Consider the following 17380-nt stretch of genomic DNA (forward strand, 5'->3'; position numbering starts at 1 on the left):
GTGCTTAGCCTTCACTCCTCAGATGGCTGCTTCACACACCCCATGTGCTGGTGTGCTTAGCCTTCACTCCTCAGAGGGCTGCTTCACACACCCCATGTGGTGTGCTTAGCCCAGGGAGTGGCACTATTAGGAGGTGTGTCCTTTGATGGAGGTGAGCTTTGAGACCCAACTCTTAGCTGCCTGAAGACAAGCAGTCTTCTCCTAACTGCCTTTGGATGAAGATGTAGACCTCTTGGTTCCTTCTCCAGCACTGTGTCTGCCTGGACACTGTCATGCTTCTTGCCATTATAACAGACTGAACCTCTGAACCTGTAAGCCAGCAACAATTAAATGATGTCCCTTGCAAGAGTTGTCTTGGTCACTGTGTCTCTTCTCAGCAATGGAAACCTTAACTAAGGCACCCCAGTAGCCTTTAAGGAGGTATGTGTCCCCAGTGAACAGACAACATCGGCTTACAGAAGGCAAAAGAGAAGAGCTGACATTGGGGAGGCCCTGGAGCCCCTTCCACTCAGATCAGACCCAGAGCCCAGCAAGTTGTTAGATCCCAGAAGAGCAATACTTGGTAACCGGCATACATAGGTGTCTGATGTGTACCACTGCTCATCTGACAGCCAGGACACAGGATGAGCCCTGAGCTCATTCCACAACCATGCCTGTGACAGCCATAAGGACCCAACGGGATTCTACAAACCTAAACGCCATTAAAATTGGTTGATGTTTTACAGATGAAATGATTAGCATCTCCCACTGGAACCAGTAGAGACCACCAGACATGTATTTTCTGGGTAATGTGTAAAGGAACTGCATATATCTCATCAGGCTTCCCTGTCTTTTTCTTTCTTTCTTTCTTTCTTTCTTTCTTTCTTTTGGGGGGTGTTTCAAGACAGGGTTTCTCTGTGTAGCTCTGGCTGTTCTAGAACTCGCTCTGTAGACCAGGCTGGCCTCAAACTCAGAAATCCGCCTGCCTCTGCCTCCCAAGTGCTGGGATTAAAGGTGTGTGCCACTGCCCAGCCTCCCACCCGGTCTTGACTAAGCATGCAGCTGAAGTTGAACCAGGTTCTTCGAGCAATCCCTTCTTTTCCTGGAACTGACAAAGTACCGGGCACAGAGCAGACACTTGTCAGAGTAAAGAAGGAGGCACAGTTCAACCTGAAGCCAAAGCAAACCTTAAGGATACAGAGCCACCTGAATAACCTGCAGCTTAGCAGACTTCAAGGTCCAGGGGTCGTGATCAGCACCACACCCAGCCTGAGGGGTGCGCAGCCTGTGCCTGGAGGCACTGAAAGGCAGATGAGCATGTTCACATACCTGCTGCGTGTTTCTCTGGGACTGCAGGCTGGACTGGAGCCGCCGCAACAGGGGAGCACCATTCCTAGACAGTCTCTTGAGTAACCAGTAGCTGTGTGCGCGCTCCACAAACTGCTTCTTCCGCTGAATGGCCACCTGATTCGCAATCCTATTTAATCTAAAACATGGGAAAACTGAGAGTTTAGCTTTGAAAAGCATATTAGAATGTGTTTGCATTTAGAAAACTCAACAGGACAATGTTACCTTCAATAATAACACTGCAGTTCTCTCCCTGAGCCGGTCCCTGGTACTACGAAAACAGTTCATAACCCTCAACTAACTAAAGATTTCATCCTCCAAAACAGTCACCAGGTTAAATGTCTAAATGAAACACAGCTGAGCAAAACTTTAAACACGTGGCTCCTATCTACACACACAGTGACCACTACTGATTCTTGTCAGCTGACACGCTGACACTCTGCTGGCTGGACTCTGAGGTCACAGCCTGCTCTCACAGGTGGAACCACCAGCCCTAGTCACATTCAAGCTTGAAGAAACTCCTGAAGCAGAGCAGCCCACCCACTCCACTCAAGCTGGGAACATAGTCTGCTCTCAGTAAATGACAACCATCTTCTGAGAACCTTCGTCTTTTGGGGACTAGAGTGCCAAGCTGTAAAAACCTCTATAGAAGGGATGCTCAATGTCCTCAGGCCTGTGAATGTGCCAGAGAGCTGCTGCGCTGCTTTATACCACAGCCACCAAAGAGCACAGTGGGCCTCACAAAGACACTGAAAGTGGCCGGGCAGTGATGGCACATGCCTTTAATCCCAGCACTTGGGAGGCAGAGGCAGGCAGATTTCTAAGTTCGAGGCCAGCCTGGTCTACAGAGTGAGTTCCAGGACAGCCAGGGCTATACAGAGAAACCTTGTCTCGAAAAACCAAAAAAGAAAAAAGAAAAAACAAAACAAAAAAGACAAAGACACTGCAAGACAAAGTCCAGCAAATCCCACAATTTCAAAAGAACAAAACTACAAAAGGCTACGAGAAAGTGCTCCTTCACTGACCACACATCAACATTTCAGAAACAGGCTTTAAAATTTTCTAAGTCCCCTTTATTTTTTTTTAAAAAGGATGCAAATCTAAATTTTACAGATCAATCAAGAACAGCAGCATCAGGTGAAGACCCAGCTCTGCCAAGGCTAGCTTGCTCCTTAGAATGCTTCACACCTTGAGGCTGTTAAGCCTCCTGGCTGAGCTCCGCTGAATGATGCATTGCCCTCTGTGGCTCTTCATGCTCAATGTGGGTGAGTCAAACACCAAGACCAGGAAAGATTATCTCCAATGACAAACCCAAAGGAGGCAGGAAACCAGGGGGCAACAGAAGGCAATCACAACAGCTGAGGAAGGACCAAAGTCCCATGGGAAGCTATGTCCACGGAGCAGGAGGCCCGGCCACTTCACAGGTGCACTGCTAGGACAGCTTGTGTTTCAGCACTTCTGACTGAGGTATAACATCTGTATAGTAAACTATATACATCCCAACAACATGCAAACAGATGTTTAACACTACACTGATGGTTATTTTAGTGTTCAGAGGAAGCAGTAGAGATACAAGATTTTTGTTTGTTTCTCTATGTAATAAGGGATCCATGACAGTCTCAGAACTAGCTTTATAGACCACAGCCATAGAACTAGCCATAGACCAGAGCGCTGCCTCTGCCTCCCAGTGCTGAGATTAACAGTGTGCACCACCACACCCAGCCAGATACAAGATTTTCTTAACAATTTAAAAGTGCAAAAAAAATAATGGTTAGTAATTTGCTTTAATAAAGATTACAATTTCATATTAGCACCTCCCCCTTCCCCAGTGCAAGAACTTGGGAAATTGTGAATAGCTTGCAAGTTGTAAACAAGACTTATATAAATTTAAAATAAATTTAAAATGTGTCCTCTGCAGATACATATCCAAACACTATATGCAGAGCCTGACTCACCCTGGTGAGCAACCTTGGAGAAAGGTGGACAACAAGCACTAATACTGTAGGCCCCAAGAAGCAGACCATCCAAAACCAAGCATGTCCAACCAGTTCATCCCACACGCACCAATACTCAGGGGCCAACACAGGCCAGACCTGAGACCCACTGCACACAGGAACCTGGAAGTCGATGTGACCAAAATGCACCTCCAGAAGGAAATAGAGGCACCACTCTAGTCTGGACAGTCTGTCCCAGACCCTTGGAGTGATGGGTACCCAGCAGGAAGACAAAGGCAGGCTGCTCTCTGTGCTCCGGCTTCCTACCTCCCCACATCATTTCCACTTCCCATGATGCACTGCCCCAATGTGATTCAGCCACAGAATACATTGATGTGATGCCCAATCTTGTGCTCTCAGCTCCCCAAATTGTGAGCTAAAAAATATTTCTTTATAAACTACCCAACCTTGTCTATTTAGTAACTGTAAATAAAATCTGATATGGGTATTGTGTCGAAGGCACAAATAAACCAAGAAAAACAGGAAGCCCTACACAAGCCAGAACACTTTTAGCCCCTAGCAATGAGAAGGGACTGTGCAGGGATGCAACAAGGGCTCATCTGACACAAACCACCATTACAGACTGGACCATTTTGCTGAAGAGTGTTTACAAAGCGAGGGTGGCAAGTGACTCAACACTGTCGGGTCATTCTGGCCTTCAGCAGCCTAGGTTTTGCCCACTTTTAGCTAGAAAAACCCTAGATCTAAAGTGGAAGTCACTGCTTACAGCCAACTTGAACTTTGCACATATACTGTCACAACAAAGCCGCTTTTACTTATACATATGGCCAGGATTTCTAGCACCTCCAACAGTAAGAACAAACCAGGAAGAAATCCGGACATGGCAGCACATACCTATCACCTAGCATTCCGAGTCTAAGGCAGAAGGATGGTGAAGTTGAGGCCACCTAATATGCACAGAAACTACCTCAAAAAGTAAAAGTACAGAACAGCAAGGAAAATAGGACTAACTCCATCTCAGCCTAACGCTAACACTCACCCAGGGAAATAATAACTAAGCTTTTAAAAACTACTGACTCCGTTAAATTAAGTATTACTTACTGTTAAGAATTCTCCCCAGCACTCAAGACGCAGAGGCAGATGGATCTCTATGGGTTGGAAACCAGCCTGGCGTACATACAAGTTTCAGGCCAGCTGGGGCTACACAGTAAGACTGCTTTAAAAAAAAAAAAAAAAAAATTTCTACATAGAGTACAGTACACTGTAGAGAATCAGAGTCGATCCCCTTCTGGGCAGCTCCATAGGCAGGCCTCACCTGAGTTTGAGTAAAAAAGCTGAAAACTCAGAAAAGCCCAACTAAACTGCCATTTTCACAGATGCTATCTACAAAGATGACCTAAAATTTATAATAAAACCAAAAATCCTGTATTCTAGCAAAGTCACAAAAGGCTAGTTTTATTTGGGGGCAGGGGAGAGTATTTTAGAAAGTGGGGTGGGTAGAGCTGTGGTTATTGTTAAGGCAGGGCCTAACCTGGTAACTCTCCCATATTAGCCAGGTGTGGTGGTACGAACCCTTAATCTGAACCCTTAATCCCAGTACTAGGGAGGCAGAGGCAAGGCAGTCTGGTTTACATACTGATTTCAAGGACAGCCAGACCTATGAAGAGACCATATCTCAAAAAAAAAAAAAGAAAACAAAAAAACCAGAAAGCCACTATGTGAGAGAGAGGAGGGGTAATCCCTACCAGTATCCCCACAGAACACTGATATCACAGGGACAGCCATGCAGTCATGGGACAGTCAGTAAAAAGCTCAGCAATACTATGGAACCAGACCAAGAACACATGAGGTTAAGTAACTGTTGGCCTGGGAGCCAGCAGGAAGGTCTACCCAGCAGGAAGGTCTACCCAGCAGGAACAGCCAGCAGAATAGGGGAACAGGTTCTTATGCTGCACACGCCATCCTCAACAAACAACTCCAGGACCCCAAAGGCTCCTGCAGGAGGACAAGGAAAACTCTCTGACCCCTGGGGACCCTCCACACAGAAAAGGACCAACAATACACATTGCATCAGTAAGTATCAATCTACAGTTCTGAGAAGGATTTTTTTGTTTTGTTTTTGTTTGTTTTTCAAGACAGGGTTTCTCTGTGTAGCCCTGGCTGTCCTGGGACTCATTCTGTAGACCAGGCTGGCCTCAGAAATCCACCTGCCTCTGCCTCCCAAGTGCTGGGATTAAAGGCGTGTGCCACCACTGCCCAGCAAGAAGGATCTTTATATACTGCAACGTCATGGACAGAGTCACATGGCTGAGACAAAGGGAGGTACAGGCAAGGGAGGACTAACCAGTCACAGGAGGTTAAGTTGCTGAACAAATGGGTTCTCCATACTTCTTAAAGCTTATTTTTCCCCTTGCAAATCATAGCTATCACTAGAAATGAGAAGACAAGCCTTGCCGAAGGAAGACTGGTACATGCCAACCCCAGATTCCTGTGAACACTGTCCTAAGGATGAGAATGGACCCAGGGACTGCAGGCCTCCAGAGGTAACTGTGCTTCTCTGCTGGACTGCAGGCCTCCAGAGGTAACTGTGCTTCTCTGCTATACTTGATAATTCAAGTTATGTTAGTCTTTGGTTTTTCTAGTTTCCTAGGCAAAAATCATGAAAAGGAGGAAAAGAACATAACTTCTACCCATATACGGGCCCACATCCACAATCTCTCAAGATGCTCCACACCATCGTCACTTCTGGAGAGTGAGATTTTGGAAACCAGCCTCCTTTCTTGATGCAACACTCCCTATACATCCTACACATTTATAGTGAACTCCATTCGTGTGTAGCACAGCTGCATGCTCAGGCTGGCAAGAGACTCTAACCTTACAGTATCAATGAATACAAGAATCATTACATCATGGAAAAAAAAAGCCAAGCACCTTTTTAAAGCCTAGGTTTTCTGCCAAGGCTACAATTTACCTCTAGACACAGACCATGCACCCCACTCCTTGGTCAATAGATGGCCATGTGAAACCTGGGATTGCCAAAAAGCACACAACAGTCAGTCACCAAGAGAGCTGGCAAGTTGGCGTCTTCATTGGCTGCCTATAAGGAGACACTTGCCACAGAAAATGAGCAGGGGCCAAGATCAAAGAGGTGACAGGCCAACTGTGGCAGAGGCCAACTGTATTACAAATGCTATCAAATGGTTGACTATTCACCTCCCAAGAGGTAGTGAGAAACTGCCTCCTCTCCTCACCATGGCCATGTCCTATGTGGTGGGTAATGTCCCAGCCACCTCAGGTAACTGACAAACCAGTACAAAGGTAGAAGAACAAAAGCCCGAGAGGAAGTCACGGGACCCGAGGATGAACACTTACTCTAATCAGCAGTGCAAAGACTGGCCAAGCACAAGCAACCCTCAGTCTGCACATGTTTTCAAGTCTCGACAAAGATGCCAGACTAGACACCAGGAAACACCACCCTCAGAAACATCAAGGCACGGTGGCACACACCTTTAATCCCAACAGTTGGGAGGCAAAGGCAGGGAGATCTCTGAGTTCTAGGTCAGTCTAGTCAACACAAAAACAAAAAAAGAGACCAGCAATACTGTAGACCAGTGGTTCTCAACCTTTGGCAAACCTGTATCTCCAAAAACATTTTTATTATGATTCATAACAATAGCAAAGCTAGTTATAAAATAGTAACAAAAATAATTTATGGTTGAGGGTCACCATAACACGAGGAAGTATATTAAAAGGTCATAGCACTAAGAAAGTAGAGAACCACTGCTCTGAGACAACCATGGAAGGAAGACTCACTCCATATTGAGGCACTAACTTGAATGAGCCAGAAGGAAACACACCAGATGACACAGAGCATCCAAACCTAGGAGAGCTGCAGAGTAGTTAGAGCAGCAGCTCAAATGGTGTCAGTGGAGACAACACCAACCCTGTGTCCTGCCAGTGACTGCTCTGCCTACCTCCAGGCCCTCTAGATCCTTAGCTTCCATTTGGCTCAAAGCGCTGGTACCTCAGAACAAAGCAGGTATCAGAATGGTCTTCCTAAGACTCCTATCATAGAGCCCGAGAAGTGTGTGAGGCAGGCTGGATCAGGGGCATGGAGCTGGAGGCACAGGGCATGGGCAAGCAGGCATCAAGATCACCTCTAGAAGGTGGGCATAGACAGGGCAGGACATGCAGGTGTTCTTCCTCACTGCAAAGGATAGCTTAGAACCCACGCCCCAAGGGCACACAGCCATGTACAGCACTCCTTTTCTAATGTGGTCTTTTGTTCCCTTTACTTTTATGGTTTGAAATCTATCACTAAAAATATTGGAACCGACAACTTGAGAGTCCCGCTGACCTCAGAGTCCCACAGGGAGAAACTCTGGGCAGCTCTGGCACCAAGTCCATCCCACTGTCAGCCTCAAGTGGGCTGACTCACAGCAGCAGCAGTGAGACCAAAGGAACAGCCTGCCCCCAGCAATAAAATAAGTATGCTAAGAACTAAGAGGAGGAGAGCAGCCATACTGGAGATGCCCTCTGCTGAGTGCCCAGGGACAACAGACCCAGGTCCACCAGGGGAAGAGTCAGCAGACAGCGACTTCAGCTCATTCAACCCAGCTTTCTAAGGGCACGCTGCTGCAATGAGTAGGCGGACCCACTCTCCCAGACCAAGTTCCTCCCTCTCTCCACTTGCCGGCTGTCAGGTGGGCTCTGCCTTCCAAACCAGAGTGTGTCATTTTGTACTTTTCAGTTGGTTGTTCAAATGCTTCTTCCCCAGCATCTGCCTGCTTTCCAAGGACTGGCACAGCAGCAAGCCCTCCTTACACTGCTCCCAATGCATGCAGGGCAGGGCTTCCACCTGGAAGGATGGAGCCAAGTGTGGCAGATGGAAATGTTTATCAAATACAGATGCTCTTTGACAGGAGGCTAGATGCTCATCACCTCACACACACACGTCAAAGACTCATTTCTTGCTATCCAACAGCCCAGTTAAACAGCAAAGCTCCCCACCAAGTGCTCAGCCATCTTCTTTGTGCAGCTCATTAAAGCTGTGGCTCACAGCAGTGCAATGTCAGCATCCCCAAAGAGTACATACCACTAGTCCAGAAAGAGCAAAATTCAAATTATACATAATATTTTTGCATGTACTCTTTTTCAAAACTGGTAACTAAGCCAGGTATGCTATTGACAAGCCTTTAATCCCAGTGCTCAGGAGGCAGAGGCATGTGGAGGAGTCTGAGGCTAGCCTAGTCTACATAGAAAGCTCTAGGTCTAGGTTAGCCAAGGTTACATAGACCCTGTCTCAAAAATTTAGACAGACTTGGGGATGGGGGGTGAGGGGAGAAAAGTCAGGCATGTTGGTACACATCTTTAATCCCAACACTTGGGAGGGAAAGACAGATCTTTGAGTTGGAGGCCAACAGGATCTACAGACCAAGTTCTAGTACAGTCAGGACCACACAAGAGAAAAAACTCTTTCTCTAAAACTCAAAATAAATAAACAGCCGGGCGGTGGTGGCGCACGCCTTTAATCCCAGCACTTGGGAGGCAGAGGCAGGCGGATTTCTGAGTTCCAGGCCAGCCTGATCTATAGAGTGAGTTCCAGGACAGCCAGGGCTACACAGAGAAACCCTGTCTAGAAAAACCAAACCAAACAAACAAACAAACAGCTGTGCCAGCAACACAAAAAAAAAAAAAAAAAAAAAAAAAAAAAAAAAAAAAAAAGAGGAAAAAAGCTGGCAAGTCAAACCAAAACTGGCTACCCAGTTAACCACCAGAAGCATGGAGGAGGAGGAGGGGTATGGACAAAATTCAAGCCAGAATAGTATATGTAAAAGCAAGACCTAGTCTACCTAATGAAGTGCATCAAGTGTTCACACGCCACGGACTCTTTTCCCATAGCCAGATCAAGGACTGGCAGTATGAACAGCAAACAGAAGGCGCCTTAGTCTCACTGCTAACCCAGCACCAAGTCACTACTTAGGCATCGGTACTGAATGAACTGCATACCAACTCTCCAAGTGCAGACTGTCCAAGTCCAGATCTGGGCAGACACAGCTACTCACTCAGCAGCTATAGCTGTTACAGAGATAAAGACTATGGCCCCATATGGCCAGGGCAGGAAAGTTACCAGGCTTGGTACTTCAGAGAAGGGAACTACAAAGCTCTGCCCTTTACCAGTTCTTTCTCTTTCCTCCTGTTAGACAGAATGAGGAGGATGAGCAGGGCAGCAGCAATGTCCGTCAGAAGAGCACTGAAAAACACACGTCAAAATGGTTTTCTTAGGAAAAAAAAAAATAGGTAGGGTATTGGTGGTACCCACCTTTGGGAAGCAGGAACAGGCAGATGTCAAGTTCAAGGCCAGCCTGGTCTTTAGAGCTAGGTCCATACAGGAAAACCCTGCCAAAAAAAAAACAACAACCAAAAAACCAACCAAAAAAAAAAAACCACAAAAACTGTCTTCTTTAGACCTTCCTTCTTCAACCTTTCCCAAATTTCAACTCAAATTTTTCCCTTTTGGAGACAGAGTCTCTCTATGTAACCCTGGCTGTCCTGGAGCTCACCATACAGACCAGGATGGCCTTGAACTCTAAATAGAAATCCTGCCTCTGTTTCCAGTGGCTGAGGTTAAAGGTGTAAGCCACATGGGCCAGCACTGCCTGCCCTCAGTCTACTGGTTACAGCTGGTGCCCCAGAGCTGCTCAAGCAGACACAGTTCCATCTCACTGGTGACTCACTAAAATCCTAACTTTAGTTCCAGGGGATCTGAAGTCCTCTTCTGACTGGAGGGAACCAGTCACACACATGGTGCGCATATATACATACAGGCAAAACACAAAAAGAATAAATCTTTAAAAAGCAGCAGCACCAGTAGCAAGCAGCTATGCATGGTGGCTTATACCTGTCATTCCATCAGTCAAGAGGCTGAGGCTGAACCTTGCCTGGGCTATAGAGATCCTGTCACAAAACAAAACTGAACAGGACAAAACAAAGTAAGGCAAGCTGGGACATGACAGTGAGCACTTGACAGGCTGAGGCCGACCTGGTGTGTGCTCCCTAAGGCGCAGGTAGCCTTGGCCTACAGACAAGACCTTGTTCATAAGAGAACACACAGGTCACAATGCACCTCTTATCTGCCCAGTTCTACAACAGACCCTGGAAGCTTTTCTAAGCTTCAAGTTCTTTCCTCGATGGCTCTGAAAGCCGAAGAGTTTTGTTCTCAGTGCAGACACTCCCTGCAACAGTCCCGCCTACCTGGCAGCTTTCCTGTTCCAAAACCTGAACATCGGGAAGCACAGGACAGGGTGTAGGATGGCGCCCGGCACCCAGCACCTGCAATGCAGGCTATTTGGCGCTGGCCAGAGAAGCCAAGTGCTGTTTCATTTACTTCAAGTTTGGTAAAGCTAAACTTTCATGAGCAGAAGCTCTTCATTATAACCCTATCCTTTCTGCCTCTATAGGCGTAAAAATCCCAGAGATGCCATCTTTTAAGTTAGGCTGAAAATGTTAGGGGCATGTTGGTTCTAACAGGACTCTTCTCTGAACAAAGGGTTATGAGATCTCTGTTTCTGATTCACTGACTATAAGAAGTAGGTATAGGTCTATAAAAACAAACAGCATTTACCCACTTTAAACTCTAACACAAAGGCTTGTGCTAGTTCTTTTCGTGTTTGTGTTCCTAGCTCAACCAGTAAGCTCACTGAGGCACAACAATGCCCAACTCCATAGTATAATCAAGACGCTCTAGTAAGAATGATCAATTTCTTCAAATCAGACATCCATAAGAAAGCAAGGCAAAAAAACTAATGTCCACTATGTTAAAGCCAGCTTCTGAGTCAGGTGGTGGTGGCTCATGTCTTTCTCCCGAGCACACTCAGGAGGCAGAGGCAAGTGGGTGGGAGTTCCAGGACAGCCTGGTCTATAGGCATTCTAGAACAGTCAAGGATACAAAGAGACCTGATCTCAACACCCAGCCCCCAAAAAAACTCTGAAATGTACTGTCCACCAGTGTGCTGAGGAATGAGTGCTTCACAGAGCAGGCCTGTTTACAACCACGCCCATCTAAGTTGCTTTAGTGCAGCTGTCTGCTTCACGTGAACTTCATCTGGAGTGCTACAAACCCGACCAAACTAAAAGCCCACGCCCCCTTCACAGAAAACTACTACCTTAAGGCTCAAAAAAGGGTCCAAATGGATACAAAAAGAGTGGGTTCACTTGGCATCCACGGGCTATGATGTAAAAAGGAACACTTTTTGAAATAATGGAACGAAAACAGCATGCCACGGAGTAAGTCCAGAGGACACAAGGTGAAGAGGGCAGCCCAATGCAGACTAAAGAAGCTAAAGTAGTCCCTAGGCTGCATACAGAGGACACGTCCTCCCACCAGGAACACTCAATGTGGGCCTTAGCACAGCAGATCAAGCAACGGGTGCACTCCTGAAGACGTTAAGCAGCAAAAGAAGTCAAGTATGGTCAGAGCACTCGGGAGACAGGCAGAGGATCCCTGAGAGTTCAAGACAGGCAGAAGACAGATGGCCCCCCATCTGCCTGCTGACAGCAGCTGTTCTCAGCTCACCTCGATGGTCACCTTACTGAGGTGGTTCACTTTTCCAGCCAGGTGCTTTTCTACGAGGTCCTAAAATCCGGTAATAAGGGAGTTTACCGGCATTATAGATAGAAACAAAACCCAGGATGCTATGAAATCCAGAAACCCAGGGTTGAATGAATACTAGTGTGGCTGTGGCTCCCATGAGTACACCTACCTTATATTCAAGGCCAATGGGTGACAAAGACTGTAAACTATCCCAATCTGTAACCTCTCGTACACTTATGCCCCACTGGAGTAGCAAATGAATGGCTACAGCTCAGGACAGACTATCAGGAGGAGGGGCGGGTGCGGCAGGACTCCCGCAGGCCCTGATTTGTGTTCTCCATCAAGTCCTTCCCTTCAGGCCCATCTGAGCTGAAGCTCAGATGCACTTACCTTTGAGGGGGAATATACGGAGCACACACGGTCGGCAGGACCGTACAGGGCTCAGCCAGTGTTTTCTTAGCCTTTTTTGCTTTTTTCCTGACCTTGGATGTAGACCTGACTGTTTTGACTGAGCTTTCTTTTCGACACACACCATTTTTCATTTCAACATCTCCATAAATGTTCAGAGGCCTGCGGGTACAGCCTGGAGGTGTGTGGACATCACAATAAGCAGTCTTTCTGACAGAGAACGTGGCACTGCCTCCAGTCAGCTCCTTCACAGGCTCCATCTTCATGTATAGGCCAGCCTTCTGGGCACATGTCACATGGAATGCTGTGTAGCAATTTGCTTTGTGGCACTGAATGCAGGCACCCACGCCTTTCTGCTTACAGAGGTAGCATGTCAGTTTCCACCGGGCAGGAGGTATGTTCCTCACACCATCGATGGGCTCAATGAATACCGTGTTGGCAAAGCCAACCTCTGGGATCCACAGGGCACATACCACATGGCCCCATCGGTCATCGTCTGTCTTTTTGAAGGCACCACCCTTATTAGGGCACAGCACGCAATCCGCAGGGCGGGCCCGAGACTGCAAGCAGTGGCGGCAAAGCCACTGGCCCTCCGGTATGTAGGGCACCCCATAGCACTCCTGGTGCACAGCCAGGTTGCACATGTCACAGAAGAGTATAACATTGCTGTTCTGGCACTCCCCATCCATGCAGATGCAGCAGACAGCATCCTCATCTATCAAGGACTGCTGCTCACCCTGCTTCTGGTTCTCACAGTAGGACTCCTTCTCGAAGCGATCCATCAGGAACTCAAACATATTCTGTGACACAGCAGAGACACAGTCACCCTTCCGCTTCTCATTGATGATCTCTAACCAGGCATAGTCTTCCTCATCCATGTCGTACTCGACCTCGTTGTCCAGCTCCTCAGCTGACTTCTCGATGAACTTGTAGTACACAGGGGGCCTCCTGGGTGCAGAGGGAGGACTGTACTCCACAATCCGCACCTTGGGCTCAGGAAGGGCACTGGCTGAAGCTGGTGTGCCATGGGTGCTGGGCAGGACTTCATTTTTCTTTTTGACTCTGTTGTTTTTGTGACGCTTAGTTCTTAAGCAAACGGGTGGCCTCTCACTGTTCTCCTTATTACTGTTGCATTCACTCATTTCCTGAGCAGTGAGGTCATCTTCTAGTATGATCTCCAAGGGATCGAAAATACTGATCCGATGCAAGCGCCCTTCGATCTCTATCTCCACCATCCTTTGAGCTTGTGCGTATGTCAATGTTTCTCGAGTCGGGGAGTGTTTAATACTGCACGGGGAAGAAGGATGCCTCGCTGCAGAACCTCGATGACATCGTCCTTTCCTCCTCATTTGGCAATGATTACCTAAAATAAAGTCAAAGGAAAAGTTAACTCCATGCAGGATGACAGAAGACTTCAAAATATGCTTGGGTGGCACTAACAAATCACCCACAAACAAAGCTCAGAGTTTAAATACACTCAAGAAGACTTCCATTTCAGCAAGCCTCTCCCTCACCACACCCAGGTAGAGAAAGGTACTGCTGGGCCAGGAGACAGCAGGAAGCGGCAGCCCTCGGGGTTCTGCTGAATAGCTAGGGCACAGGTGCATTCCACCCACAAGTCACCTCTCTCTACCAAGCCAGAAGCAAGCTACAAACATAACACAGCCTCTTTAACACAGAGTTAGGAGCTAGGCCTCTCCCCAGCAAGTACAGATTGGTTTTCTGACAGACTTCACAACAGAGACTATGACCAGTGGCCACAAAGCAGCCACCTACCCTTAGCACTCTCCTTGCTTTCTCACTAGCCCCGCAGAGTACTCCTGTGAACTTTCCTGCTGGGGGGGCAGAAGCCTCCATAACACAACAGCATAAAGTACTCCATTCTTCCCACAAACACATCCTACAAAGGACTGAAGGGAACGCTGGTCTGGTCTGTGGGATATCTTTGCCCCAGGAGCCCAATGTAGCTTTCAGGACGCCTCAGCAGTGACCAGCCTGGCAGCACCAGCCTTTCCCTTTCACTCAGGCCAGGACCTGGCCGTGTGCTCAGCCACATACTCTTCAAGCAAACCTAGCAGTGGGCAAGATATCAAGTGGCATCTCTGCCCTCTTCCTGATACCCCTGAAAATGCTCAGCTTATGCTCCAAACAAAGGACAGGTTCCCTCAAACCACAGCCTGCAGAGTTCCCCCACCCCACCTCCTTTATGGCTGGTTCACATGCCTGAAAACTTCATTGCAGAGATTTCTAGTATGGACAAAACCAGGGAGCTAACTGTCTATATTCCCACCCCTTGTAGTGGACTCCACGACTTTTGGCTTTCTCTGCTATGATTTGGTGTCTGTGGACCTTTATGAACAGACATGCCCACTCTGGACCACTAATCAAGCAGAATGAGCACCTGGAGTATCTCATTCACTCACTCACACTCCTCCCGTTGAACAAGCCCACCTTACTGACAAGAAGTAGACTAAGACTGACTCCCAAATATACCAAGTTGAAATGTCAGAATAGCCCAGAGGCAGGGCTCTCGAGGAAGCCTGAACTCATAATTCAGCTATCTTACTGGTCTCTGGGAAAAGCCCTCAAAGAGCAGCAGCCTTCGTGTTCTAAGTCCCACGAGGAGACCTCTCAGGCTGCAGAGACCCTCATTCTACAGACACTACCTATGAACAAGAAGACTGAAGACACTGAGGCTCTTCCAGGGGCCTCCTCAACACTGGATTCTCAGGGAAATGTGAAAGCCACCCTAGCCGGCACTAGGCCTCTCTCTGGCAGCATCCTGAGGTGAGACAGATGCAAATCCAGGTGTCAGCACCATATTCTGCACAGAAAGAAGCACAGTGCACACCCGATACTCACAACTCACTACTGAGGCAGGCAGAATCAACAGCACCCAGACTAAAGGCAAACATGTAATTTTCTCCTCTCCAGTAAAGTACTGTAACCAGCCTGTCAAACCCCACATTCCCCAGTGAGCACTGAGGGTCTTTAAAACCACTTTTCTACAAGAACTGAACCTAATACTTAATGGCCACAGCTACCCTGTAATTTGAAAATGTAATTGTGACCAGGGCAAAGAGGGCATTTAGCAGCACTGCCCAGCACGGTGACCAACAATCCCATCTGCTTCCTCATTTTCATTTACCCAGCACTCGACCCTCTGGCTCTGTGCAGGAGCAAGCATTTCCACGGAGAAGCCAGCAAACGCAATAAGCATGCTTCTCCAGAAATAACTGTGCTAAACACATCCTAAAAAGCTTTGCTGGCAAAAAGAGGGAAAGACTCCATGCTCAAAATCAGTTCAGTTCATTTCCTGCCTGGTGTGTAGACAAGCCATCAAAACTCTTGGAGCTTCTCTACCTTCACTGTAAAAGCACACAGGAAAGAGACACACCTTACTCTAAAGTGACCATCCGGGGAATAAACACAGACTCAGGACAGTGCTGGACCCAACAAGTGATAAAACAGTAACTAAGTAATAGCGAGATTCTATAACTACATGTTACCAGATGACAGATACTCTAAAACAGTCGCAGCAGGGTGAGGTGAATGTCCTCCCTTAAGGGGGGCGGTTTCCTAGGTGCGTGTAAGTGTGTCACCACAGCAGTGCACGATGAAGAGCAGTGTTGTCTGCAAAATTAAGCACAGGAAAGTTGCTCCTCTCCTAAAGGCCCAAGAAAGCCGCGCACGCGCGTTCGTTTCTCGGCGTTTCCTGCACTCATCCACGGAGTTTGGCGGAGCTGCGGGCTTGCTCCGGAGATACCAGGCCCCGCTCGACTTAGGAAATCTTCCGAGCCCGTCCCTCTCTTCAAGGGAGTTTCCTGTCTTGGCAAAATAGATCGGACCTATCTGTTACATAATGCGACCCGCTCCGCGCCGCCAAGGCTACGGGCGAGGCCGTGGGCAGACGCCACGAGACCCCAGGCCTTCCGCCTCCTCCGCTGTCCGACGCCCGGCCCCGCGGTTGCCCCAGCGGCCCAGACAGCCGAGGCTCCCAGAGCCCGCCCGGCCCGGCGGCTTCCCCGCCTCCCGAGCCCTGCCGCCCGCTCCATTCTCTTGGCCGCGCCTCCCGCGCCGAGGCGGCCTCCTTCTACTCCTCTGTCTCCCCGACCCCGCCGCGGCCTCCGTGTCCCTCTCCGCCCCCACCCGGCTGCGGCCTCCGCCTCCACCTCCGCGATCTCGCCGCGGCCTCGCCTCCCGGACCCGGCCTCTCGGGCGAGCCGCCGGCACCCATCTCGGCGTCCCCGGCCGCACCGGCTCACGGCGGCACACGTCCGGCCGGCCTTCTCAGTCCCTCCGGCTCCCGCGCCCGCCAGGCCTCTCGGCCTCCGGGCCTCGCCGCCCCGACTCGCCGGCCTCCCCGCCCGCGGACAATGCGGAGCCGCCGCTGCCGCCTCCAAACATGGCGCCTGCACCTCCTCCCCGGCCGGCGAGGCGGGCGGCGAACAGGGACCGTCAGACACTCACCTTCGGGGCGCCGCGGCCGCGGGAGCCCGGCGGGCGGGCGGGCGCGGGGGCCGGCGCGGCCGAGGCGGCGCTAATGGCGCCGCGGCTCCTCCGCCAACGGCCGCGCAGCCGTGCCCCGCCGGGCTCCGGGGCGCGCTCGGCCGGCGGCTCCGGGCCCGCAGGGCGCCGCGGCTCGGGCGGGGTCGGCGGCGCCGGCACGGCCGGCTAAGGCCGGCTCGGGGCCCGGCCGGGCGGAGGACGCGGACGCGGAGCTGCTCGGACGCCTGCCGAGGCGCTGCTCGCTCCCCAGCGAAGCAAACAATGCGGCGAGCGCTCCGCCCGGCGCGCTGCGTGCGAGACGCGCCCCGCCCGCCGCCGCCATGACGCGCGCCGCGCCAAGCCCGGAGAAGGGGGCGGGGCCGGACTCGAAGGAGAGAGTGGGGTGACCAGGAAGGGTGGCTCTCGGGGAGTTAGGGTGGGGATCCGGAGGCGGGAGGGGGCGAAGGAGTGCTGCAAGAGTGGGGTGACTAGCAGAGCTCTGGGGGAGACAGGCTAGGGCTCCTGAGGAGTGAAGGACCGCTTTAAGAGTAGGGTAACCAGATGGGTGATGTTTACTACAGAGTCAGTGGCATTGAGGAGAGCGCGGATG

General features: G+C 49.7%; 1 protein-coding gene across 5 annotated transcripts in view; it reads right to left on the minus strand.

Annotated features, from left to right (window-relative positions):
* Brd1 (bromodomain containing 1) overlaps window positions 1-17037 on the minus strand; it is a 47486-nt gene extending 30449 nt beyond the window's left edge. For 2 of the 5 annotated variants that reach the window (XR_004113287.1, XM_031352260.1), the window contains exons 1-3: window positions 16753-16854; window positions 12265-13645; window positions 1309-1465 (exon numbers count right to left, since the gene is read on the minus strand). Coding sequence is in view for 3 of the 5 variants with exons in the window: in XM_031352260.1 (XP_031208120.1) it covers window positions 1309-1465; window positions 12265-13631 (1524 nt within the window). In the remaining 2 variants the exon portion in view is untranslated. Of the gene's footprint in view, window positions 1-1308; window positions 1466-12264; window positions 13646-15791; window positions 15862-16752 lie in introns of those variants that run through there. The other 3 variants (XM_031352245.1, XM_031352250.1, XR_004113289.1) reach the window with 3 other exon arrangements.
* Between the last annotated feature and the right edge of the window lie 343 nt (window positions 17038-17380).

This window comes from Mastomys coucha, unplaced genomic scaffold (genome assembly GCF_008632895.1).
Source record: "Mastomys coucha isolate ucsf_1 unplaced genomic scaffold, UCSF_Mcou_1 pScaffold11, whole genome shotgun sequence".
Taxonomy (NCBI): domain Eukaryota; kingdom Metazoa; phylum Chordata; class Mammalia; order Rodentia; family Muridae; genus Mastomys; species Mastomys coucha.